We start from the raw sequence: 27,258 nt of genomic DNA on the forward strand, positions 1-27,258 counted from the left end.
GCCATCTCACCTAGAGTCTATAGGAGGGCCAGGATCGGTACAGCTGCCCCCTGCTGCGGCTGTGGTCAGGGTGGCATGACCCTCCATCTCCAGTCTACTGTAGAGCTGCAGCAGCTCCGTCTGCAGGAGCTGGGTCACTCTCCTCTGGGCCTGGTACCTGCTGTCTGACGCCTGCAGCTCGCCCCTGCACAGAGACAGATAGACATGATCATATTACACACTTAGAGACAAAAACAGAGCTAGCTGCTGTGCTAACACATACAGTTGTGCATAAAAACCCACAAACCAACTGCGTTGATCCAAAGGTTGACACCTTAAAACAACACAATTAACCTAAATCCCCATTCTAAATGGGGCTTCTAAATAAGTCTAGAGGACTTTTCCACCTCTAAACCCGGAATGCTCATACTTGGCCCGGCCCTTGACGTCCTCCAGAAACTTCTTCTGCTCCACGATAAGGTGTTCCTTCTTGGTGAGCTGTGTCTCCAGCTCGCCCACCCTCTGCTGCGCTGCCTCCAGCTTCTGGCCCTGCTGCAGCAGGCTCTGCCTCAGCCTCTCCACCTCCTTCCCCCAGGACACCTGCACCATCTGGGCCTCCTACAGGGAGAAAGAGGGTGGTGGTGTGGGGACTGTTAAACTAGTCTGGCCAGGGTTTGCTCAGTGGCCTCCATGAGAGGTATCGTCTGGTCATAGAGCCATAGTACCCATAAAACCTAGTGGTCACACAGGGAAATAGTTGCAATTGTTTTCCACCATTCATTTTTCCGTAGTGGATTTTAGAAACACTTAAATTAAGAGCTGTGTTTCGTGTAGGCTTACCCTGGCGTGACGTTTTGATAACCGTGTAAATCTCCCTCGGACAAGCTGCTAATGTGGCCATCATACAGAACTACAAATACCGTGATGATCTGGATGAGACTGCCGAATCGAGGCAAAGGTAAGAATCTCTGGATTAACTATCTAATGTTAACTAAATGTAGTAATGAATAAATTGGCAAAATTTCTATAAAATGTACAATTCTGTGAACGGTCTTGGGTAAGTTTTAAAATTAAACAATACCTGTTTAGCAAAGGTGTCAACTAGAGATGACGTGCAGGAGCTTGAAGGGATTTGTAGTCTTACATGATGTCTACTTTGATGCTAATGAGCATTTTCAAACCTGAGAGTAAATAGAGTTGAATATATATCAAAGTCACCTTGTCTGAGAGAGATTTACACGGTTATCAAAAATCCCCAATGGAAAAATGAAAGGTGGAAAAACTATTGGACCCATTTCCCTGTTTGACTGCTAGGTTTTATTACGACACATACTATGACACATCCACTGTGGGGGTCTATAGGTTGTTGTTCCTCTCCAAATACATACGCCCCTGACAACTTTTACCACAATGCAATGCAACACAATACGGAAGACAGGTGTTCTGTCATGGCGCAGATATCGATAGCAACTTTTTATTAATACAGCTTTACCCATGCAGTAGTACTGATTCTGTTCCTCTTTTCCCCCTAAGTTCCTCCTATATATTCTCAGTGGCCCTTGGTCCCTTACCATGGCATTGTCTGAGCCTGTGTGCTGCTGCCGCTGTACAGCCAGCTTGTGGGCCTCCCCCAGGAGCAGCAACTGCTTGTTCAGGAAGCTCATCTGCTGCTGGGTGCGCTCACTGGTGCTCAGCTGAAGGACACATGGGACAACCAATCAGAATGGAGACAAACCTCACAAAGCCCTCGGTTTGGTTTATTTATGGATACACTATGTTCTTAGTTCCTTTATCTTTGCACATACAGCATCTGATTTACTACAAGTGGCAAGCAGATTATCCATGTTGATTGATTTTACAACAGCAGAGCAAGTAGAACTAGATGAGGTGCCTCACCTTGGTAGTCATCTGGTTGAGAAGGTGCCCCGTGTGACACACCTTGTTGTTGGACCTCTGCAGATCTGCCTCCAGCTCATTCATCTTCTTCTGATACTCATTCAACTGACTCTGGAAAGGATCATTAGAGAGGGTACAATACAGTGTATGGACGATTTGATACACATTATTCTATGTCTGTGTGCGCGCGCGTGCATGCATGCACGATCTGTGTAAATGTAGTCATGTATCTACCTGCAGTTCCTGGTTCTTGGTGTAGTAGTCGTCCCGGCCCTGCTGTAGCTGGCGGACCTGGCTGTGTAGTCTGGTGACCACGGTCTCTCGATCGTCCCACAGCTGTCTGCAGCGCTGCTGCTCCACCCGCAGACTCTCCTTCAGAGACACGATGTCCACACTCTGGAGGTTCAGCTGGTCCTTCTGCAGGCAGATACAGGGAGAGAGGATGACAGACCGCTCACCGTTTCTGACTAAATCTACATCGGCAAAGGATTGAATAAAACAGTTCATTTGTGAAACTTTTTTTCACCATATGCAACAGAGGAAAACTACATGAAACAAAGTCGGTGAGTGAAATGGATCAAGAGCAGGCTCCTGTTTTGTGATACTTATCAAAACATCTACTTCATGATACCTTCAAAGATAACCGTCTTAGAACGCCACGATTTCAACTCCACTACCCCCCAACCAATTCACACTAGTTCTGAGAAGTTACAGGACAAATCCAGGAGGGGAGGATCTGGTGCATTTATTACCATGGCGTTGTTCTGTTCCTCCAGTGCGGTGGCGTTGATGACGCGTCGCAGTAGGCGTCGGTTGCGGACGGCGTGCTGCTCTCGCTTGTAGCGTTCGTACAGCAGCTGGCTGTGCAGCAGGAGCAGCTGGCTACGCAACGTGTGCAGCTCGTCCAGCGGAGCCGAGCCTGGGGGAGGGAGGACATGCACACAGCAGATTAACAACAACCAGGAAAATGATGACCGTCATAAAATGATCATTATCAGGATAATACTGAATTCATTTGGTTCTTCTCATGCAATGTCAACAAGGAACTTTGAGCACATTGTTTGCGGGAGTTAACTGTTAACTCCACATTGTATAAATTGTGGTTTATTTCACTGGGTAGATGTGAAGTTTATGATGGATTGATTGTATGATGGATTGATTGAATTTCTGACCCTCTCCTAGCGCTATTCTGTGCTCAAACAGTAGTACTGTTCATTACGTAGATATAGCTTTGTTTCTATGGTTCATTAGCTCTAATTTCATCAGGCCCACATACACAGTACATAACACCTACATAAAGTAATATCTTGAACATTGATTATTCAGAATCCTTTAGTTATGTATGAAAGTGGTACGACTAGTTCACTGTATGTAGTCACACTAACACAGAAAAAAGGGAACTGAGTAGGTGTATATGAAATAAAACTGGCAGATAAAATCTGAGAACTTTACACCAAGGCCTCTCAGTCATGAGGGAACTTACATAAGTTAACCACAAGCTCTATGTGGAGTTGGTTTCACACACACAATCAAAAATACATTACTTATATAAACTTATTCAATTCCAATGCTCTAACTTGGCAGGCGGAGACGGAGGTTTGGCCCATACACAAGACTGTTATACAGTGATCAGCAGCTGGCGATGGTTAAGACAGACTTTTGTTCCCATCCAGGGAAGATGTCACATAGCAGCTAGGATCATCTCAACTGCTTCTGTACCTTTTTAATACTATTCTACCTAGGAATGCATGATATAAATCGGTGAATATATCGGAATCAGCCGATATTAGCTAAAAATGCCAACATTGGTATCGGCCCGATGTCTAGTTCAACACCGATGTGCAAATCCGATGTCAACGCTGACGTGCATACCTTTATAACGAAGGTACATGACGTAATGACGCCACATAAAATGTTGCGCTATATGTGCAACACAGCCTTCCTAACCTAGCCCACAATGTCTGCTGTGTGAATCGAGCAGTCAACAAGTCGAGCAGTCATTTGAAAGAGTAAGAACATTTAATTCAGACAACTCAAAAGGCAAAAAGCAAAGATAATGGAATTCATTTCCCTTGACAATCAACCATTCTCTGTTGTGGGTGATGTTGGCTTTCGCCGACTGGTTGACCACCGGTACACATGTTGCCCTACCGGAGTTACACAGTTATAGCGTCACTGCTATTAGCTTCACGACATACATACTATGGAATGCCGTTTGGGTCTTTGCGTGTCAAAAAAAGATCGGTCAAATAACACTATTTGACGCATTAAATAAGCTTTTAATTTGACACGTCAAATAACATAGTTCTATTATAGAATGTTGTGTGGGCAGAATTTGCACGTGCAAGCCAGGTGCCACCACTACTATAAGTCGCACTGTCAAAGCTGTACAAAAAGTCTGCAAACACCGGCCACGAATGATGTGTTTACAATACCGCGTTGGTAATAAATTATTATTTGTTTGACCGCAACTTCTGGGGTAGCTAGCTTTATCTTGGTACCTAGCTAGCACCAATACAACCAGCCTGAAAACAATGACCAGTATAAACTGCAGTCATTTTGATTATTATTAGCAATGATTTAGGAATCCTTGTGAGTAAGTATTGGCTAGGTTGTCACTTGTTGTTCGCCTATTGAAATTTAACTTCAGTTAATGAAAATAGCTAGCCAGCTACTTAACCCTGTTGCCCAAAGCTAACGTTATAAGCAGCCAGCTAGCTTCATCTGGCTAGTAAGGCTTGACTGGAACAGGTTATGTGTTGTGAAGCTAGCCACAATATGGATTAGGCACAATAGTGGAATTTGCGGTTTGCCTTCAAAATAAAAGTACCTCTTTGAAAGTGCTGCAGAAGGTTACAATTGGTGGAAACATGCCATATTTAGACTAGATAATTTAAAACAAGTTTGGAATGTGAAGCAATGAAATGGCTATCAGTCTACTCGGTGACACCCACAGAACACAACTGTGAAAAGTTTACGCAAATAGTAGCGTTGTAGCTCTTATCGCGGGACTGTGACTCTGTGAAATCACTTCCCCAGTCAGCCTATTGTGTGTATTGACATTCATATTGCACTGTACAGCTTTACCTAAGGATTTGGGATCAAATGGGGTATCAGTCTACTCAATACCCAAGATGTTTTTTCCCAACGTCCTCCTCAGAGTTATCAGACTCCAAAACATCCACACAGTATTGTTTTTCCTCAGGAATAGTGTTCAATACACATAAGTTGACAATACATGTGGCTCAATTCACAATTGTTTCAGAGTCCCGCAATAAGACCTATGACGCTAATGTTCTCTGGGTGTCACTGAGTAGACTGATACCCAATGTCATTGATGAACAATCCATAGGTAATGCTGTACAGTGAAATTACAATTGCATTGAGGGCATACTAAAGTATGATTTCAACAGATGTCAAATTAACAAATTGTCTTTTGTTGATTTTATATAACATTCCAACCTTGTTTAGCATGATCTATTGAATTATAGCATAAATCTACTATTTGTATTCATTTGCATCACTGTCAATGACATACTTTTATTTTGAAGGCTAACTGCAAAGTCCACTATTGTGGCTAGCGTCACAGATGGTCCGCCCACCATTAATCAAATAAGAACTGCCTTATAAATTAGGGTTTATTTTACATGACACCGAGCTATATAGTTAGCTAGCTAACTATATAGCTACTGAAATATGTCTTTTTGCTATGTTTTTGGGGAAGAACTAGCTTTAAAAATATATATTTTTATGACCAGCACTGTAGGTTCACGAGAGCATCACAGCATACGTATCGATGAATCGTACGACATACGAGTGATAGTGTAATCAATGTGTAATAACAACATAAAAAATGTATGAACGAGCAGTGCAGTCATATTCAGGCCCTGATTGGTCAACAAGCTTATTTGACACGTCAAATAGTGTTATTGACACTCAAAGACCCAAACGGCGTTCAATAGTAAGAGAAATCCTGGTTGAGAATGAAACGACTGAACAACGAAACAGCACAGCAAGTAACTAGACAAGTCAGTTAAGAACAAATGTTTATTTACAATGACGGCCTAGCCCGGACGACGCTGTGCCAATTGTGCACCGCCCTACGGGACTCCCAATCACGACCCGATGTGATACAGCCTGGATTCGAACCAGGGACTGTAGTGACGCCTCTTACACTGAGATGCAATGCCTTAGACCGCTGCATCCATATGTGTGTGTGTTAACTATTTAACTGTACTAGAATGCTTAAAATGCTGCTCAAATTAAAAATATCGTTATCGTTTCTTTTGGTTAGGAAAATATTAGTTATCGGTATCGGCTAAAAATGTCATATCGGTGCATCACTAATTCTACCTCCAAAGGCTCTTATGAGTAGGAGAACACTGTCAAATAGCCTCAGTTTCTGACTGATGTAGGAAAACTACATTATAGTCATTGTAGGGTAAACACATCATGAGGCCTAAATGTCCTGAAAGTTTTATCAGTGTTCCACTGTTGCACTAGCTGAAAGTACAGTGCTGGTGCTGTACTCTGGTGGTGGTTGTTTACCTCCAAAATGCGTCCAGTCAGCTGACTTGCTTGGCAAAGGTAATCTGGAAGAGAGAGGGAGAGTCATGACTATTTAAAATAACTGGGTCAGTTCAACAGTCAGCATTGGGACAGTACATCAGACTCAGACACCCCCATAAAAAGATCTGAATGGTAGATCCCAGTCTTCTGGACCCATCTGGGCTTGGAGACACACCTTTCTGTGTACGTGGCCTCTGTCCCAGTCAATTACATCCCTCAAGCAGGGCATGGCCTGCTATTGAGCTTTGGGGAAGATACTAAAGAGGTGGGGGCAGCGGGGGATGAAATGAGCAGAGCCAGATTGTTCTGTGCAGAGCTCCAACTCTGCTGACACTGGTCCCTTCTGTTGTATTATTGGCTTAGGAGCGAGGACAGTGTGTGTGTGTGGGGGGGGGTCAGACAATGCCTGTAGTTGTCCTCAACTGAGTTTTACCCGTGGGCCAGGGCAATGGACTGGAAAGGACCCAGCCCAGTTCTACACAGTGAGCTCACATCACATACTCTGGCTTTCCCTTGCCTTCAACCTTTACAGCACACTGAAAGCCATGTTCTTGGACTAGGTACTAAGACGAACCATAATCAGATGGTTTTGATGGAGACTAATAAGCATAAAGTTGGTCATGCAGTTGTGATCTCACACAGATATTAAAAGCTGGACCCCTCACCTGTTGAGCACCTTGTCGTGGGCGTCGCTTCCCTGCTGAACAAGACGATCCAGCACCTCCAGGGGGGAAGCCGACACCCTCCCCTCACCCTCCTCCTCCCTGTCCTCCAGCCCCTCCTGCCGCTGGCACAGCCTTTCGAGAGCAGCCCTGCCCAGGGCCTCCGATGTCCTCCTCCCCACAAAGAGGGATGCGGCCCGGGGCAGAGCCAGGTCAAACAGGGCCTCATAGGGCAGGGAGGGGTTCTTGATGGAGGGGCTGGGGGAGAACAGGCCACCGAACTTGGCCATCTCGTACTCCGGGGCAGAGGGGCTCTGGTGGAGTGGGTGTTCGATGGGGCTGAAGGGACACATGGGTTGGAAAGACCAGGACTGCTCTAGGGCCGAGCCCCTACTATTGTCCCCACCACCATTAGCGCCCTGGGCATTCTCCAGTGCCTTGTCTGGGGTGGACACCGCATGGTGGGGGTCCCGGGGCAGCATGAGGCCACCCAGTGGGGGGTTGGGCAGGGGCTTCTCCTGGGTACCTGTCAGGGTCTCAGTGGTGCGGTAGAACGGGGAGTCAAAGCCCCTCAGGGCAGCCAAGTCTCGCTTGTCCTCCGTGATCTCCAGGAGCTCCTCTGTGATGGCAGCTAGTGTGTTTTTGGAGAGGTAAAACAGGGGACATGAGGACACTTGTAGTGAAACAGGCTTTTGAGTCATTGGTGCATTAAGACTATTGCTATGAAATGTATATGGTTCACTCTCATTCAACTGACATTTTATGGCAGCCTCATTTAGACCAGCACGCTCCTTTTCTCAGTCTGTGTACTCACCCTCTTCCCTCTCCTTCTCTGTCCTCAGCTGAAGCTCCAGCTCCTGCTCCTTCATAAAGACTGAAAGTTCTGTCAGCGTCATGGAAATGGGCTCACCACCACTTGCATCTAGTAAACAGAAGACAGACAATAAACATACAGTTTTACATAAAACAATCTTCCGCCAGAGAACATGGACCGACAAAGGTTAAGAACCAACGACTTGGTAAAAAGCATACAAATGTAATATCCAACTCCACATTTTTGATGATGACTGACCTCTGTTGTTGATGACCTCTCCACCTTTCTCAGGATCTCTGATTGGTTCTTGCCTCACCAGGCTGGGTTTGGATGCTTCTACAGGGCCGCCATGCTGAAAGTGAACCGTTTTTATTGTAATTCGTATTAAACCTTTATTTAAGCACGAAGTCCCAAGTTCCCTTCTTACTACACTACCAAGGCCAATAACGCCCATCGTGGGCATGGATGTCATACTCTACCTTCCGTGGTGGACTAGCGGTGTTGGATGTCAGGGGGATGGTGGGGAACTCATCAGAGAGGCTGGGGGGCGGGGAGGTGGTGGCAGGAGTACTTGAGGCAGGCGTTCCTTTCCCTCCTGCTTACAGAAAACAGCTATTAGGAACAAATACCAACATCACCAATACATGTAGGATCACTTTCTAAGCATGATCATTATATCATAAGAATCAATATTGTTTATCAAATCCATATTAAATAAGATATTGTAATAGGCCTTTTTACACTACACCGGCTTGAAACCGGTTTCATAGAGAAACTGGTTCCACGACACATATGCTACATATACACAGGCAGTCCAATTCTGACTTTCATGCCCACAGGATTGTGTCATGCCCAATTATTGGCTCTTTTGCCAATAATTGTGCATGAAAGTCAGAATTGGACTGCCTGTGTATATGTAGCATATGTGTCGTGGAACCAGTTTCTCTATGAAACCGGTCTGATTTGTCAAAAGACCAATTTGTTAAAAAAAGATTACACAGACAGCCCAATGTTAAACACCTCCATATTTTTAGGGTGTAAAGATCTGGTTTCCAATCCGACTTCCCCAAGCCACATCTGGACGTAGTTTGGGGGACACACTTCTACACCACATAAGCCCAAGTTGAATAGTGTAAAGACAATGGCTTTCCGACACCACTCTATTTCTATGGTGCAGACACACATGAAGCTATGTAAGGAGTGCAAAAAGATCTGTTTAAAATCTGATATTGAAGAAAGACAGTGGTTCACATATTTTAAAGGTTTCTAAAGCATGTTGGTTATATCATACAAGTCAATATTGTTTATGAAATCTATACTGAACAAAAAGGCAACATGTTGGTCCCATGTTTCATGAGCTGAAATAAAAGATCCTCGAAATTTTCCACACACACAAAAAGCTTATTTCTCTCAAATGTTGTGCACAAATTTGGTTACATCCTTGTTAGTGAGGATTTCTCCTTTGCCAAGGTAATCCATCCACCGGAAAGGTGTGGCATATCAAGAAGCTGATTAAACAGTATGATCAATACACAGGTGCACCTTGTGCTGGGGACAATAAAAGGCTATTCTAAAATGTGAAGTTTTGTCACAACAATGCCACAGATGTCCAATTGGCATGCTGACTGTAGGAATGTCCACCAGAGCTGTTGCCAGAGAATTGAAGGTTAATTTCTCTACCATAAGCTGCCTCCAACGTAATTTTAGACCGGCCCCACAACCGCAGACCACATGTAACCACGCCAGCTCAGGATCTCCACAACCGGCTTCTTCACCTGCGGGATCATCAGACCAGTCACTCGGACAGCTGATGAAACTGAGGAGTATTTCTGTCTGTAATAAAGCTCTTTTGTGGGGAAAAACTATTTTTGATTGGGAAGCCAGGCCCAGCCAGTGGGTGGGCCTATTCCCTCCCAAGCCCACCCATGGCTGTGCCCATGCCCAGTCAAAACTCTATAGATTAGGGCCTAATGAATTTATTTCAATTGACTGATTTCCTTATATGAACTGTAACTCGCTAAAATTGTTGAAATTATTGCATGTTGCGTTTATATTTTTGTTCAGTATGTTGTATAGATGAATTATCCCTTTTCACCTGATGTGCTGTGGACGCGGTGGCCTGAGAGGTAAGAGGCACTATGGGAGAGCTCTGGGTTGGGTGACATGCCCCTGGAGGAAGGGGGTGTGGCCATTCCACACAGGGAGGAGGGGCTCCACAGTTCTTTTCCCCCACAGGTGGAGTTGAGTTCACAGCTAGAGTTCTGAAGGAAGACATTCACAATGTTACCAGTTAAAGTTCCAATGCAGCCATTTTTATCCCAATATCAAATCATGTCTGGGTAACAATTAAGCACCTTACTGGGATTGCTTTCAATTAAAATTGTCAAAAATAAAAAGCATAGTTCCAATAGCTTCTTAGCAAAGAGCATTTTCTCATGCAAGAATTTTACTAGGACTGTCGAAGTGGTCTGAGTGGGGAGGGGAAAACTGAAAACTAGCAGTTATTGGCATAGAGGTTTGGAACTCTTTCTATTGGTATATTGGTCTATTAACTAACTTACCACCTGGTGATGCCACCAGGCAGGTCAAAACTCCATCCCACCAAAACAGGCTGACATTTCAGGTGGTCTTTTCAAACAGTTCTTACACTAAAATGGCATTATCAAAATGTTCACAATTTCACAGTATTATTCCAACCTCATATTGTGGAAATGCATATAAAAACACAATAAAATCATGTTTTTGATTGCACAGGGCTTTAAGAATTAATTCCACAAATTGTTGATAATGATGTGATATAGTATTAATTGTACCCGGAAATTAGGCTACATTACTTTTTACAGGATTTCAGGCTCCTACAGACAAATCCTCAGCCAAACAGACAGACTCAGAGGGCTGAACAACACCAGGATCCCCTGCGTGGGCCACTCACAAATAGAGGGACAGACAGCGTCGCCAGGGCAACCAGCCCATGTGACAGACAATGGTGGGATGGCAGGACGGGGGTGTAAGGGCATGTTTTCTGTTTTCTAAAGCCTGACACCACCGCCCGCCAGTCTTGCCCACTCTGATGACTCAAAGCCTCTCCTCCCTCAGCTCTCCCTCTATAAAGCACTCCCTCCCTCCTCTCCAAAAACAAGGGGGCGATTCATAGGTTCGGAGGGGAGAACGGGGGGGCCAGTGGGTTCAGGGACAAGCGATTGACTAAGAACATCTGACACAGCCAATATATCAAGTGTAAACACCCTCTGCAAAACAACAAGAAATGCATAGAGAAGAAGCAGCAGCAGCAGCTGCTCACTCTGGCTGACACTGGCCTCCAACAAACACTTTCTATCTAGGAACTAATCTGGACACATTTGCTATGGGTCAGTGCAGTGAAAATGTGTGCAACAGAAATGCTGTGTGTGTCTGTGTTACCTGACGTCTGGAGGTCTGGGGGCTGCGATAGGAAGACTGGGTCCCTGACAGAGGGAGCAGGGACAGGGGTGGTGGTTGGGGCTGGCGTGGGGTAGAGAAGGGGGTCAAAGAGGAGCTTCCTATGGGGAGACGAAGAGGAACAGTCTGACTCACTCTTACATTGATGTGTTAAATAAATCTCCATTCATTCTCCACTTATCAACAAGACCATAATCACCTCATGACAAATCATCACAAACCAACTATGCCGTCCGGCAGCCAAACAACGCTAGAAACAATTTTTTTTCAGATGATTGATAGTTAGAATTCACACGACTGAGTGAAAAAACTGGAAACAAATTATGAATATGAACAATACTCCGTGAGAACACCAAACAAACTTATGACATTCCTATCCACCAAAGGGAGGTGAGAGGTGTGGTGGGGGGGGGGGGGGGGAGTGATCTCACCGAAGCTGCTGTGGCAGTCTGTGTAGGGGCTAGAGGCTGAGTCTTGTGGACAAAGCTGCATCTGGGGGTAGAGGTTCTCAGGCATGGTCGCATAGCCCTCCTCACACGACGCTTCCTTGGGGTCCAGAGACACTTTGGCGCATTCTATGACAATGTCATGGATCTCAAATCTCTTCCATCTGCAAAGGGACAGAACAGTCAATCTAATTGAGAAAACAATGTATTAATCATTTCTAATTTGTTCATACAGCAGATAAGCTCTTGATTTGGTTGACAAAAGAATTGTATATAAAACGAGAGAGTGAAGCTTGAGAGCTATGATTGACTGGCCTGGTGGGATCAAGCTCATGGTCCTTAGTTCCAGTCACTAGTTCCGGGTGTATACGGACGTGTTCCAGCATCGGCTGCAAAAAAAATGGGAAAGAAACAAAAATAATTACAGAACCATTTAGATACACCATCGTATTATACATCTATGGGTAGAATCTCTTCCTGAAGACAAATCAACATAATAAATTGAAGATTGATCAAATGAAACAGCTGTGATCGCTCACCTTCACCACTTCCTCAAAGGTGTCCACGTTCTCCTTCATGCTGTAGTGGGAGCGCAGGTAGGACACAAAGTTGCAGGGGTACATGCCGTAGAGGCGGTGGAAGAGCGAGTAGACGCTGGCGTGCAGGTGGATGAGGTACACCTCGGAGACGTGGCCTGGTGTAGGCAAGAAGAACAGAAGGAGAGAACATGATGTCAGGTCAGGGGCAGCAATGTGAACAAAAACAGTCCATCTAAAACCATACCTGGCTTTCTACCATTTCCAATATTCTAATAGAGAGAAAAATTCTCTATGAGAGAATTTATTCGCATAATACAAAAATCCGCCGGTTTAAGCTAAGAGGTGGGTTTTTTTGGCATTTAATGCATCTCAAACCACTACATCTGCCAATCTAACATTTCCGCATCTGCGGTGAAAGGTGTCAGAGATAGAGCGGTATCTGTCAGACTATGAGACATACCAAAAATCGGTCTTCTCACAAAATCGTCGGTAGCCTCTGAACAGTTTGGCCTGCAAACTATTATGACCCCTTTATGGAAATATGACAAGACTTGTCTGAAGGTCCCCCAGAACCAGCTGAAAACATTTATGGAAGTACAGTATGGTGACTGTTTAGTGAAACAAAATAAGGGGTTAAATACAAAAAATGTTTCCTGATCTGTCTTATCTCTCCCTGTTCACCGGACGTGCTTGTTGCACCCTCGACAACTACAATGATTATTATTATTTGACCATGCTGGTCATTTATGAACATTTTAACATCTTGACCATGTTCTGTTATAATATCCACCCGGCACAGCCAGAAGAGGACTGGCCACCCCTCATAGCCTGGTTCCTCTAGGTTTCTTCCTAGGTTTTTGGCCTTTCTAGGGAGTTTTTCCTAGGGAGTTTTTCCTAGCCACCGTGCCTCTTTCACATGCATTGCTTGCTGTTTGGGGTTTTAGGCTGGGTTTCTGTACAGCACTTTGAGATTTCAGCTGATATACGAAGGGCTATATAAATAAATTTGATTTGATTTAGACACTTCAGAACAAACTTCCTTTAGATTTTTTGGGGGGGGACTATCTGTTGTTCCATATAGTGAATCTGTTATTCAATGAGTTTGTATGGTCCAATAGCAGTAAGGCCAAAAACTATTTTTCAAATAACTTCAAAATCAAAGTGCAAAATTATCCTTGGTATGACCTTCTTAAAACAATTCCATATAACTTAGTACTGCCCCTGGCTTAGACTTAATAAAACAGCTCCTCCGTCTTTTTTTGATTACCTGGGTTCTTCAGGTTCCAGGAAGCCAGGCGTCCAAAGATGTCAAAGAACTCATATAGGTGTTGTTTGCCAGCCTGGGGGATCATGGGTAGCAGAGTGATCAACACCAGGACTCCAGTTATGAGGACCACAACGTCTGAATCCGTCTGGACACCAAGGAAAGAGAAACATTTAACATGAGGATACAAATTAAAGAGGTCCAAGACACTTAATATAATACGCCTGTGCTTCCATGTATTCCTAGAACAAAAAACATCTATTAAAGAGACCTCTGTGGCTATCTTTCCCTCCTACCTACAATAAAACATTTTCTGTATTTTTCTTTTTTTATACCTTGAGGCATTTGAGCAGCGAGAGCAGCAGCGGGTAGCGGGCGATCTTGTGGATCCAGGACGGCTGCTTGCGGACCACGTGGCCAAGCAGAGTGAGGGTGGGCAGCCGGCAGGCCTGTTTGGTCATACACTCGTTCATCTTGTCCAGCAGGTGCTGAGGTGGGCAAATTATAAACAGCATTGGGCTTTAAGACACTCATTCTATTCATTGTTACTTAATGTTTTATGATTTGTTTTGATAAATTATGGAGAGTTAAAGTTACTTAACAACAGATGAAAAATGGGAGTACATTACTCTCTTCAGATAAAGGGGATGGGGGTGTAAGGCAGGTCTCACCTTATCATGTGGCTCTCTGACTGACGAGAGGATATGCATGGCCTGGGCCGAGTTAGTCTCCAAGAAGTAGTCCACCAGTCCATTCAGCAGCATTGACCCTCGCTCTGCACAGAAGGGAGAATGAACATAGTTCCAACATCCACATTAAGGCCCACAATATGGCTGCAAAATAGTATTTGCCATAGCCCTCTATTACAGAGTACATGATAAAAGGATGACTGACCAAGTCCAAAAACACTGTATTAAAAGCAGAGTTCTCACCAGTGCTGAGGTGCTCATTGATAAGGCCTTTGATCTCCTCCAGTTGGCGGATGTCAGAGGACTCCAGGAGAGGGAGGAGGTCCCCAACGTTGGGCTGCTCTCTGGCCATGTTGACAGCGGAGGGTGAGGTGGTGGCAGACAGTCTCCGTCAAGGCCTGAGGAGGGCAGGTGTCCCAGTCGTCTCTCTCACAGCGTCCTGCCTGGAGGGCTCCCTGGGCCTCCGGCCAATACAGTCTCCAGGCACCACTACGGGACAGGGCAAGCAACAGGACAGTAAAGGGTCAAACCTGACTCAGCACAAGTCAGAGAACTTCAGTGATACTTTTGGTCATTTAGTGTATGTGGACAGCTGCTAGTCAAACATCTCATTCCAAAATCATGGGCATTAATATGGAGTTGGTCCCCCTTTGCTGCTAAAACAGCCTCCACTGTTCTGGGAAGGCTTTCCATTAGATGTTGGAACATTGCTGCGGGGACTTGCTTCTATTCGGCCACAAGCACATTAGCGAGATCGGGCACTGATGTTGAGAGATTAGGCCTGGCTCGCAGTCGACGTTCCAATTCATCCCAAAGGTGTTTGATGGGGTTAAGGTCAAGGCTCTGCACAGGCAAGCCAAGTTCTTTCACACTGATCTCGACAAACCATTTCTGTATGGACCTCGCTTTGTGCACAGGGGCATTGTCATGCTGAAAGAGGAAAGGGCCTTCCCCAAACTGATGCCAAAGTTAGAAGCACAGAATCGTCTAGAACGTCATTGTATGCTGTAGCGTTAAGATTTCCCTTCACTGGAACTAAGGGGCCTAGACCGTACTATGAAAAACAGCCCCAGACCATTATTCCACCTCCACCAAACTTTAGTTGGCACTATGAATTCTGGCAGGTAGCATTCTCCTGGCATCCACCAAATCCAGATTTGTCTGTTGGACTGCCAGATGGTGAAGTGTGATTCATCCCTCCAGAGAATGCATTTCCAATAACGGCGAGCTTTACACCACTCCAGCCGACACTTGGCATTGCACATGGGGATCTTAGGTTTGTGTGTGGCTGCTCGGCCATGGAAACCCATTTCATGTAGCATCCAACGAACAGTTCTTGTGCCAACGTCGCTTCCAGAGGCAGTTTGGAACTCGGTAGAGTGTGTTGAAACCGAGGACTGAAGGTTTTCACATGTATACGCGCTTCAGCGGTCCGTTCTGTGAGCTTGTGTGGCCTACAATTCACGGCTGAGCTGCTGTTGCTCGTAGACATTTCCATTTCACAATAACAGTACTTACAGTTGACTGGGGCAGCTCTAGCAGGGCAGAAATTTGACTAACTGACTTGTTGGGTGGCATCCTATGACAGTGCTACGTTGAAAGTCACTGAGCTCTTCAGTTAGGCCATTGTCAGTACAATGGCCTAACTATGGAGATTGCATGGCCGTGTGCTCCATTTTATACAACGGTCAGCAACGGGTATGGCTGAAATAGCCAAATCCACTCATTTGAAGGGGTGTCCACATCCTCTTGGCCATGTAGTGCATGTAGGCTATTAGATAAAACATTCTAGAAAAGCATCAATTGCAGCCCAATACCACATAATTATGACCCTCACATAGCCTAATCTAAAAAGTCATACAGTGTACTGACAAAATGTAGGACATGAGCAATGTTCTAAATGGCCTTTAGACTAGCTACATACATATTGGTATTATTAGGCTTGTTACAATGCAGTTCCTAAGTGCAAAGGGTATAAATAAGGAAACCAGTAGGTACCAATGGTAGTTTTGATAACGCCATGTGAAATCTACCACACTAGTTCTAAAGCAGTGACAAATTCTAAGAAATTTGCTCTGACCACATTTGGCCCACTGGAACAGACAAAAACATAATATTAATAATCTCTATGATATCATCTACCACAGCGGTTTGTCATAACATTCTGTGAGTGTTTTCACAGAACTTCTCCTTTCAGTGACTCAACCTTTCAAAGGAAAAGAGGCCATAAATAATCGTAATAGACAGGTCATTATCCCCAGGGTGTCCAACAGCCCTGCTAATGCTTTATAAGGAGTAATGAATCAGCCAGAAGTCTTAACACCGCTCTCCCCTCAACATCTAGCCTAGCCTACACAGTCTAATAAAGGCAAGCCACAACACAACCAACAGGAGCAGAAAGAAACTAAAAATCAGAAGTGCATACTACGTTCATTGAAGCTATATTCTCAAATCAGGCCACACCCCTGGTCTCAATATTTTGGACAAAACGGTAAGCATTATTATTAACTCATATTCCCACTCCAGTGACATGATTGCGTTAAGCCTATTTTTTACCCTCCATCCTGTAACTAGGCTACTCTCCTGTTTGATTCTTTACTGTGAGTCAGTGTGTGCACCTGCTGAGAAGGTTGACAGGCAGCCACAACTGTTAGACATCACTGTTCTGAGGCTCTCCCCCAGTAGTCTCCAAGTTGTCAATTAGCTCCTTTGTCTTAGTATTGGGCTGGGTGTGTTGGAGTGTTTTCAATGTTTGACGTCTTGCAGGGCCAGCGCCACAATCAGTGGCACAAACAGGAACAACCCCCAGAGTGACCTCAAGAAGCAGCAGCTCCGGGACACTCAGGAAGAGCCTTTATGCAGCCCCATGAACTTCCATATAAACACCGGAATTTACATTTGGCTGTGTACAAGCTGTTGAAGGGTAGGTAGCACAAACATAACCACATGTAACATATGGATTGGAATTAGTATACACATCAAAAGTCCCAATGCAAAGTTACATCTCACTTTTCTCTTTTTCAAGTTACTACATAAAACTGATCTGAATTCCGAAGAATGCCAAAGTCATGTCGGAAAATGTCAGAAGCCTATTCCCTATAATATAAACTCCAATAGAAATAACTTCAAATATATAACTTCACTCATGACTACTGGTTTCAATAAATGTATTTATTGTTACAACTTGCAAAGTCGCTAGCCAACTAGCCTACTAACGATATGTTAGCAGTGCATGAGTCAGACAGTCGCTATCAACCCCTAGCTTGCAGCTACATTAAAGTAAACCAACGTTTTGGAAATGCATAACTCCATCTTACCAGTTATCAAAGAGTGTTAGCTATATGCAGTTATCTTAGCCAGCATCTTAGACTAGCCAACAACCACAGTTATGGTCAGCAATCTAGAGGCCAACTCCTGGAGACCAGCTAGAACACAAAAACATAACCGCAGATTAAAAGCAAAGAGAGAACAGAGACTTACAGATTGATGGCTGGGGCCTATCCCATGGCAAAACTTTTAAAGGAGCGCAGATTGAGTTAGCTACCAATTCAGGGAGGTGGGCGCCCCACGGGGCTGAAGGAGTAAGGGAAATCCAAAATAGATAGATCCCAGATTTCCGTGCTAAACCAAGGTGGAAAAAGTTACAAAACTCCCATAGCCTACTTCACAGAGAACATGTGAAAAAGCAGACAAAACAAAAAGGAGAACAGACTAGGTACTACACAATTAAAGCAAGCAGGTATGATTTTCTCCGTTGTGAGCCCACGGCAAAAAGTCAACATAGCCTGTGTTCTAACGGGTCCCCACTAGATAACACAACCATAAGGTCCGTGAAGAGCATGCTGCATGGCCGCACGTGCCCCATCTGCCCCTTGTTTACATCACACTTCCTTGTGATTGGTGGATTGTAACTCACCACAAACACTTGGTCTGAAATGCAATTACATGCTAGCATGGCTAGTGGCTAACATTAGCCAGCTTGAGCTAGCTACCGAGCTAGCGTCTGAACTCTGTAGCACGGAGTACTTCACTGTCACCGTGGGGAAATTTTGTTGCAGTATCATGTACACATTTAAAGTGTCGTTTAAATAGAGTAAAAAAAATAAATAATTGACAATACAAAATAGCTAATAAAAAAAATATATATAAATATAATGGCCCCGACAGAGATGGTCACTTCAGGTCCTTAAGAAACTATGCAGTAATTAGTTTTATGTATTATTTCTTACATTGTTAGCCCAGAAAATCTCAAGTGTTATTACATACAGCCGGGAAGAACTATTGGATATAAAAGCAACGTCAACTTACCAACATTACGACCAGGAATATGACTTTCCCGAAGCATTTGTTCGGACCTCCACCCGAGACATGGAATCTTATCCCTGAGGCCGACCAAAAACAGTGCGGTTGCCACAGGAGAGGCAGACGGAGCGGCCTACCGGTCAGACTTAGAAGGCGAGCACACCATCCACCGTTTCCGAACATATTACTCGCCAATGTCCAATCTCTAGACAACAAGGTGGACAAAATGAGGGCACGAGTTGCCTTCCAGAGAGACATCAGAGATTGCAACATTCTCTGTTTCACGGAAACATGGCTCACTAGGGATATGATGTCAGAGTCTGTACAGCCACCCAGTTTTTTCATGCATTGCGCAGACAGAAAAAATAATCTCTCTGGTAAGAAGGATGGGGGTGAATGCCTTGTGATTAACGACTCATGGTGTAATCATAACATACAGGAACTCAAGTCCTTTTGTTCACCTGACCTAGAATTCCTTACAATCAAATGCCGACCACATTATCTACCAAGAGAATTATCTTCGATTAGTCACAGCCGTGTACATCCCCCCCCAAGCAGATACCTCGACTGCCCTGAAAGAACTTCACTGGACTCTATGTAAACTGGAAACCATATATCCTGAGGCTGCATTTATTGTAGCTGGGGATTTTAACAAAGCTAATCTGAGAACGAGGCTTCCAAAATTATATCAGCATATCAAATGCATGACACGAGCTGGTAGAATTCTGGACCATTGCTACTCAGGTCTATCCAACGCTGGTCTGACCAATCGGATTCCACACTTCAAGATTGCTTCGATCACGTGGACTGGGATATGTTATATGACTGGGATAGCCTCAGACAATAACATTGACGCATACGCTGACTCGGTGAGGGAGTTATTAGCAAGTGGATCGGTGATGTTGTACCAACTGTGACTATTAAAACCTTCCCTAACCAGAAACCGTAGATTGATGGCAGCATTCGGGTAAAATGCAAACCACCGCTTTTAATCATGGCAAAGCGACTGGAAACATGACCCGAATACAAACAGTGTAGCTATTCCCTCCGCAAGGCAATCAAACAAGCAGTGACACTATAGAGACAAAGTAGTCACAATTCAGCGGCTCAAACATGAGACGTATGTGGCAGGGTCTACAGTCAATCACAGATTACAAAAAGAAAACGAGCCCCGTGGGACATCGACATCTTGCTCCCAGACAAATTAAACAACTTCTTTGCTTGCTTTGAGGACAATACTGTGCCACTGACACAGTCACTACCAAAGCCTGTGGGCTCTCCTTCTCCGTGGCCAACGTGTGTAAAACCCTTGCACGGCTGCTGGCCCAGACGGCATCCCTAGCCGCGTCCTCAGAGCATGCGCAGACCAGCTGGCTGGTGTGTTTATGGACATATTCAATATCAATCCCTATCCCAGTCTGCTGTGCCCACATGCTTCAAGATGACCACCATTGTTCCTGTCCAAGAAAGCTAAGGTAACTGAACTAAATGGCTATCATCCCGTAGCACTCACTTCTGTCACCATGAAGTGCTTTGAGACTAGTCAAAGATCATATCACCTCCACCCTACCTGATACCCTAGACCCACCTCAATAGGTCCACAGACGACGCAATTGCCATCACACTGCCCTATCCCATCTGGACAAGAGGAATACCTATGTAAGAATGCAATTCATTGACTACAGCTCAGCATTTAACACCATAGTACCCACCAAACGAGTCATTAAGCTCGAGACCCTGGGTCTCGACCCTGCCCTGTGCAATTGGGTCCTGGACTTTGACGGGCCGCCCCCAGGTGGTGAAGATAGGAAACATCTCCACCCCGCTGACCCTCAACACTGGGTGCGTTCTCAGCCCTACAAGGGTACGTTCTCAGCCCTCTCCTGTACGCCCTGTTCACCCATGACTGCATGGCCATGCACGCCTCCAACTCAATCATCAAGTTTGCAGACGACACTACAGTGGTAGGCTAGATTACCAACAACGACAAGACGGCCTACAGGGAGGTGGTGAGGGCCCTCAGAATGTGGTGTCAGGAAAATCACCTCTCACTCAACGTCAACAAAACAAAGGAGATGATCGTGGACTTCAGGAAACAGCAGAGGGAGCACCCCCCTATCCACATTGAAGGGACAGTAGTGGAGAAGGTGGAAAGTTAAGTTCCTCGGCGTACACATCACAGACAAACTGAAATTGTCCACCCACACAGACAGCATGGTGAAGAAGGCGCAACAGTGCCTCTTCAACCACAGGAGGCTGAAGAAGTTTGGCTTGTCACCTAAAACAAACTTTTACAGATGCAATCGAGAGCATCCTGTCGGGCTGTATTACTGCCTGGTATGGCAATTGCTCCGCCCACAACCGCAAGGCCCTCCAGAGGGTAGTGCGGTCTGCACAACACATCACCGGGGGCTAACTACCTGCCCTCCAGGACACCTACAGCACCTGATGTCACAGGAAGGCCATAAAGATCAAAGGACAACAACCACCCGAGCCACTGCCTGTTCACCCCGCTATCATCCAGAAGGTTAGAGCAGGTGCATCAAAGCTGGGACCGAGAGACTGAAAAACAGCTTCTATCTCAAGGTCATCAGACTGTTAAACAGCCATCACTAACACAGAGAGGCTGCTGTCTACATAGACTCAAATCTCTGGCCACTTAAATAAATGCAATAAATGGATTTAATAAAAGGTATCATTAGTCACTTTAAATAACACCACTTTAATAATGTCTACATATCCTACATTACTCATCTCATATGTACAGTTGAAGTCGGAAGTTTACATACACCTTAGCAAAATACAATTTAACTCAGATTTTCACAATTCCTGACATTTAATCAGAGTAAAAATGCCCTGTTTTATGTCAGATGGGATCATCACTTTACTTTAAGAATGTGAAATATACATTTACATTTTAGTAATTTAGCAGATGCTCTTATCCAGAGCGACTTACAGTAGTGAATGCATACATTTCATATATTTCATGCATATTGTTTTTTTTTTTTTTTTGGACTGGCCCCCCGTGGGAATCGAACCCACAAGCCTGGCGTTGCACACACCATACTCTACCAACTGAGCCACAGGGAAGCCCATGTGTCAGAATAATAGTAGAGAGAATTATTTATTTCAACTTTTATTTATTTATTTCATCCCATTCCCAGTGGGTCAGAACTTTACATACACTCAAATAGTATTTGGTAGCATTGCCTTTAAATTATTTAACTTGGGTCAAACGTTTCGGGTAGCCTTCCACAAGCTTCCCACAATAAGTTGGGTAGATTTTGGCCCATTCCTCGTAACAGAGCTGGTGTAACTGAGTCAGGTTTGTATGCCTCCTTGCTCGCACACACTTTTTCCAGTTCTGCCCACAAATTGTCTATGGGATTGAGATCAGGGCTTTGTGATGGCCACTCCAATACCTTGACTTTGTTGTCCTTAAGCCATTTTGCCCCAACTTTGGAAGTATGCTTGGGGTCATTGTCCCATTGGAAGACCCATTAGCGACCAATCTTTAACATCCTGACTGATGTCTTGAGATGTTGCTTTAATATATCCACAAAATTTTCCTTCCTCACAATGCCATCTATTTTGTGAAGTGCACCAGTCCCTCCTGCAGCAAAGCACCCCCACAACATGATGCTGCCACCCCCGTGCTTCACGGTTGGGATGGTGTTCTTTGACTTACAAGCCTCCCCCTTTTTCCCCCAAACACTTTAAGGGGCATTGCACTGATAATGGCGCTGACTAGGAAAACGTTCCCGCTGTTCTTAGTGCCAGTCTGCACGTTCAAACTAAAACAATGTAACTAATAATGGCATCTTCATGCTTTCGTTAACAAAATACTGATAAAAATACTCTTTGAAATTGCCAATGTTTATTTAGTTACGGATCCATAACAAATTATTATGGGAATAAATATCACTGAATTACAGAAATATTGGAACAAAGTTGTCTATTGAAGGTAAACAAATTGTTGCTTACTGAAAAATACTCTTTCAAACACACACGGTCACATTGTACAGCGCCATTATGGCTATTAGCAGGTAGCTGGACAATAGACTTGCCAAGACAGAGGGTAAGGGGAGAATTATATCGTCAAATGTATTTCTTAGGTTGGCTATATCCCAACCGGCCATGATTTGTTGCAATTTCAGTTTAATAATACAACAAAAAGTATTATTACGTATCACAGCCGACTGGGATTGGGAGTCCCATAGGGCGGCACACAACTGGCCCAGCGTTTCTCTCCCTCTAAAAACAGAAATATATTTTTTGGCCTTTACAAATATTATTTGACCCTTCATTCAGATTACAATCACTCACTTTCATTTTTTTAAAAACAAAATAACCTCCAAAATATCGTTACATATTATCAAGTTTAAGAAACAGTCATATAGCCGGCACTTACATAAAGCTGAGTGACTCACTCATTCATAGCTTTGGATCAAAATAAATAAGTACCAACAATCTTTCTGATAGTCTTTAATAAAGAAATGTTTTGGTTATCCTGACCTGGACACCATGTACAGTATTAAAATAGCCCATTATGGCCCATTAGCAGGACAATATACCTTTACCAACGCCTCTCTGTATTTTGATACTTTGTGGATGGGGCCTCCCCAGCGGCACAGCTGTCTAAGTCACCGCATCGCAGTGCAAAATGCGTTGCTACAGATACCCGTGCCGGCCGCCACCGGGAGGCGACATGAGTCTCACTAGTGTTGAGTAATGTGCTGTTAAAAGTGGTGTAGATCTTATTTAAAGAGCATATTGAAGTTAGAAGCAAAAGGATTTGAAGCAATAGCCTACAACTATTTTAGCACCGTTTCACGCTACTCTGAGACAAGCTTAGGGACTGGTCTTCATAAATCGCTGAGATTTTTATTTTGACTGAATCTCCATTTGGGGATTGGTTAGACTACAATTATACAATTAGGGTGTAGAAATGTTATGCTCTTAGTGTAACCTTTATTTAACTAGGCAAGTCAGTTAAGAACAAATTCCTATTTACAAGGACAGCCTACTCCTTCCTCCCCATCGGGGAATTGACCCCCGGTCTCCCATGTGCCCGCACGACACGGGGATTCTTTAGCTTAATAGCCCAGTACTGTAGCCTACTCCCGACCGTCTTGTTGTACAGCGCCATATTTTCCATTCCATCCTAACGGAAACTCAGAGGATTTTTCAGTTTTTCTTCAAATAGAACACCATAATATTAATCAAATTAATTAAGCAAAATTTCTTAAAATCAGTTCCATATACTATGTTCTAACAAAAAAGGTTTTCAATTCCCTAGTACAGCCACTATTGAAGGCTATCAAATGCTTCTCAAAAAAGGCCGCTGTTGGTCAAATTAGCCTTAATGGTACCAGTGATTGGCACTTAAATAATGTGCCATAGAATTCTGCGGCACCATACACGCTGTGCCGCAGTACGCTGCCACTTTTAAAGGACAAACCACTGTACAGGGAGGGTGTGGCTCAGGTTTAAAGTAATTTTTGAGTCTTGAGGGCCCTGATCTTAAAAATCTCATCCAAGCATGTATATTTCTATCCAAATACCTTGCGTGCTGTGGTGAATCCTTCTTCACATATTTTCCTGGCTGACAGTGGAATTGCCAAACCAACAAACAATACAAAAAGGTAAAATACTATTGCCGAAAGATTTGTAAAACTGAGTCAGTATAGTAGTCAACATTAAAAGACCCCAGCTTTTTGAGTAGAGAAGATCCTCCATATGACGTTGACAAATAGTGCATTGTGGGTAGTTCAGAAGATATCCGTAAATACGTTCAGAAATATGTAATAACTCAAAAACATAATAATGTTTGTACTTACAAGTAACCAGATTGTGATGACAACTAAGTTACTAAGTCTTTGACCACACTATGACGTTAAATTGGTGGGGTAAAAACTCATGTTTCCTACCGTTTAAGCGCCACCCTCACTCTCTCTCATAAATGACCAGAAACAAAATCTATTATAATTTATATTTAACTAGGCAAGTCAGTTAAGAACAAATACTTACTTACAATCACGGCCTACCCTGGCCAAACTCGGACCATGCTGGGCCAATTGAACGCCACCCTATGGGTCTCCCAATCACAGCCGGATGTGATACAGCCTGGATTCGAACCAGGGACTGTAGTGACGTCTCTTGCACTGAGATGCAGTGCCTTAGGCAAGAGGTGTCACTACAGTGCAAGAGGCATCACTGAAGCATTATAGTTAGCTCAATTCATTTGAAGCAGCCATTAGGCAAGTTCTATGGACTCCACTGGACTAGAATTTTATAATAATTCTGTTATTTCCTAGTTGTGCTCTGTGCTCTCCACAATCTGAGACAATGGACCTGATGCTAAGGGAGGGAGGATGATGAGTTAGCTAGGCTATTCAGTGCAATAGACTACTTGCACAAAGGGAGACCCTATCTAGCCTACTACAATTTGTATCAACTTATTTCAGAGTAGCTATCTGCAGTGCTTTCTGAAATTATATAGACCCAATTGTCTTTTTCCACATTTTCTTGTTAAAGACTGAATTTAAAATGGTTTAAACTGAGTTATGTTGTCACTGGCCTACACTCCATAGCCCATAATGTCAAAGTAGAATAATGTTTTTTAATTCAAAATGAAAAGCTGAAATGTCTTGAGTCAATAAGTATTCAACTTCTATGTTATGGCAAGCCTAAATAAGTTCAGGAGTAAAAATGTGCTTAACAAGTCACAAGCTGCATGGGCTCGGTGCAATAATAGTGTTTAACATGATTTTTTACCGACTACCTCATCTCTGTACCCCACACACACATATAATTGTAAAGGTCCCTCAGGTCAGGCAGTGAATTTCAAACAGATTCAACCACAAAGACCAGGGAGGTTTTCTAATGCCTCGCAAAGAAGGGCACCTATTGGTAGATGGGTAAAATAAAAATAACAGACATTGAATATCCCTTTGAGGTATATCCCTAATTACACTTTGGATGGTGTATAAATACACTTAGTCACTACAAAAGGTACTGGCGTCCTTCATAACTCAGTTGCTGGAGAGGAAGGAAACCGCTCAAGGATTTCTCAATGACGCCAATGGTGACTTTAAAACAGTTAGAGTTTAATAATGGCTGTGATAGTAACAACACATCCGCCACGCTGATCCGCAAATGGGGGCCCCGCAGGGGTGCGTGCTCAGTCCCCTCCTGTACTCCCTGTTCACTCATGACTGAATGGCCAGGCACGACTCCAACACCATCATTAAATTTGCTGATGACACAACACTGATCTCCGACAAGACAGCCGATAGGGATGAGGTCAGAGACTTGGCTGTGTGGTGCCAGGACAACAACCTCTCCATCAACGTGATCAAGACAAAGGAGATGATCAAGACAAACCAGACTATTTGCATTGCCCCATCCCCCGTCAACTAACCGGTGCCACCGCACATTGACTCTGTACCGGTACCCCCTGTATATAGCCTCGCTATTGTTATTTTACTGCTGCTCTTTAATTATTTGCTACTGTTATTTTTTTACTTAACACTTATTTTTTTGTAAAACTGCATTGTTGGTTAAGGGCTTGTAAGCATTTCACTGTAAGGTCTACACCTGTTGTATTTGGCACATGTGCCAAATAAAAGATTTGATTGGAGAAAACGGAGGATGAATCAACATTGTAGTTACTCCACAACACTAACCTAATTGACAGAGTGAAAAGAAAGAAGCCTACATACACTTCCGGTCCGGAGCGAGCAGTCGCACTTCGCTTCGCTCCACAGGTAATATTACACTTCTTTACATTACAACGGTTTGGTTTGTTTGATCTGAGCAATTTTTCTTAGCTATCAAAGATAATTGTGTAGTTTAGAGTAATTATCGAGGCTAGCTATTTTTTCGTCCTCCTAACGTAGTCAACACTGCTAGCTGCTAGCTAGTCATCACTGCTAGCTAGCCAACCTCTACCGACTAGCAGCACTGTAGAAACTATTACATTACAACGGAACGACTTGATTAGTGTAGTGTTAGTGTTAGTTAGCTAGCTACATAGTTGGCTTTGCTGTCTTTGTATTTAAGATAATTGTGTAGTTTAGAGTAATTATCGAGGCTTGCTAGCCAGCCGCGACGCCTTGTCCTGACTCCAGACTTAGTCAACACACCTAGTCATCAAACCCACTGCTAGCTAGTGGGTTTGCTAGCTAGCCAACCGTTACCGACTAGCAGCGCTGTAGATACTAATACATTACAACGGAACGATTTGACTAGTGCAGTGTTAGCTAGCTAGCTACATAGTTGTCTTTGTCATAGCTTGATAATTGTGTAGTTTAGTAATTATTGAGGTTAGCTAGCCAGCTATTTCCGTCCCCCGCAACGCCATTGTTCCATAGCTAGCCAACTATTACCGACGAGCAGCATTGTAGAAACTAAATACATTACAAAGGAACGTCTTGATTAGTGTTATGTTAGCTAGCTACAAAGTTGCTTTTGTATAATAGCCAACCTCTACCGACTAGCAGCACTGTAGAAACTATCACATTACAACGGAACGACTTGATCAGTGTAGTGTTAGTGTTAGTTAGCTAGCATTTTCGTCATTTTAGTCAATAAGATTTTCGCAATGTAAGCTTAACTTTCTGAACATTCGAGACGTGTAGTCCACTTGTCATTCCAAT

At 43.9% G+C, this 27,258-nt stretch overlaps 1 protein-coding gene across 1 annotated transcript in view; it reads right to left on the minus strand.

Moving 5' to 3' along the window:
- LOC115159506 (hamartin) overlaps positions 1–27,258 on the minus strand; it is a 37,921-nt gene that overhangs the window by 4,018 nt on the left and 6,645 nt on the right. Inside the window, exons 2-21 of the mRNA XM_029709291.1 lie at positions 14,540–14,785; positions 14,279–14,382; positions 13,943–14,095; positions 13,611–13,755; positions 12,344–12,498; positions 12,120–12,193; positions 11,790–11,968; positions 11,341–11,459; positions 10,016–10,181; positions 8,400–8,515; positions 8,179–8,272; positions 7,921–8,028; positions 7,110–7,737; positions 6,424–6,467; positions 2,628–2,794; positions 2,110–2,292; positions 1,876–1,986; positions 1,551–1,673; positions 410–597; positions 11–184 (exon numbers count right to left, since the gene is read on the minus strand). Of these exons, the coding sequence (XP_029565151.1) occupies positions 11–184; positions 410–597; positions 1,551–1,673; positions 1,876–1,986; positions 2,110–2,292; positions 2,628–2,794; positions 6,424–6,467; positions 7,110–7,737; positions 7,921–8,028; positions 8,179–8,272; positions 8,400–8,515; positions 10,016–10,181; positions 11,341–11,459; positions 11,790–11,968; positions 12,120–12,193; positions 12,344–12,498; positions 13,611–13,755; positions 13,943–14,095; positions 14,279–14,382; positions 14,540–14,648 (3,140 nt within the window). The 5' untranslated portion in view covers positions 14,649–14,785. The remainder of the gene's footprint in view (positions 1–10; positions 185–409; positions 598–1,550; positions 1,674–1,875; positions 1,987–2,109; positions 2,293–2,627; positions 2,795–6,423; positions 6,468–7,109; positions 7,738–7,920; positions 8,029–8,178; positions 8,273–8,399; positions 8,516–10,015; positions 10,182–11,340; positions 11,460–11,789; positions 11,969–12,119; positions 12,194–12,343; positions 12,499–13,610; positions 13,756–13,942; positions 14,096–14,278; positions 14,383–14,539; positions 14,786–27,258) is intronic.

The sequence above is a fragment of the Salmo trutta genome, chromosome 23 (genome assembly GCF_901001165.1).
Source record: "Salmo trutta chromosome 23, fSalTru1.1, whole genome shotgun sequence".
In the NCBI taxonomy this organism is placed as follows: Eukaryota; Metazoa; Chordata; class Actinopteri; order Salmoniformes; family Salmonidae; genus Salmo; species Salmo trutta.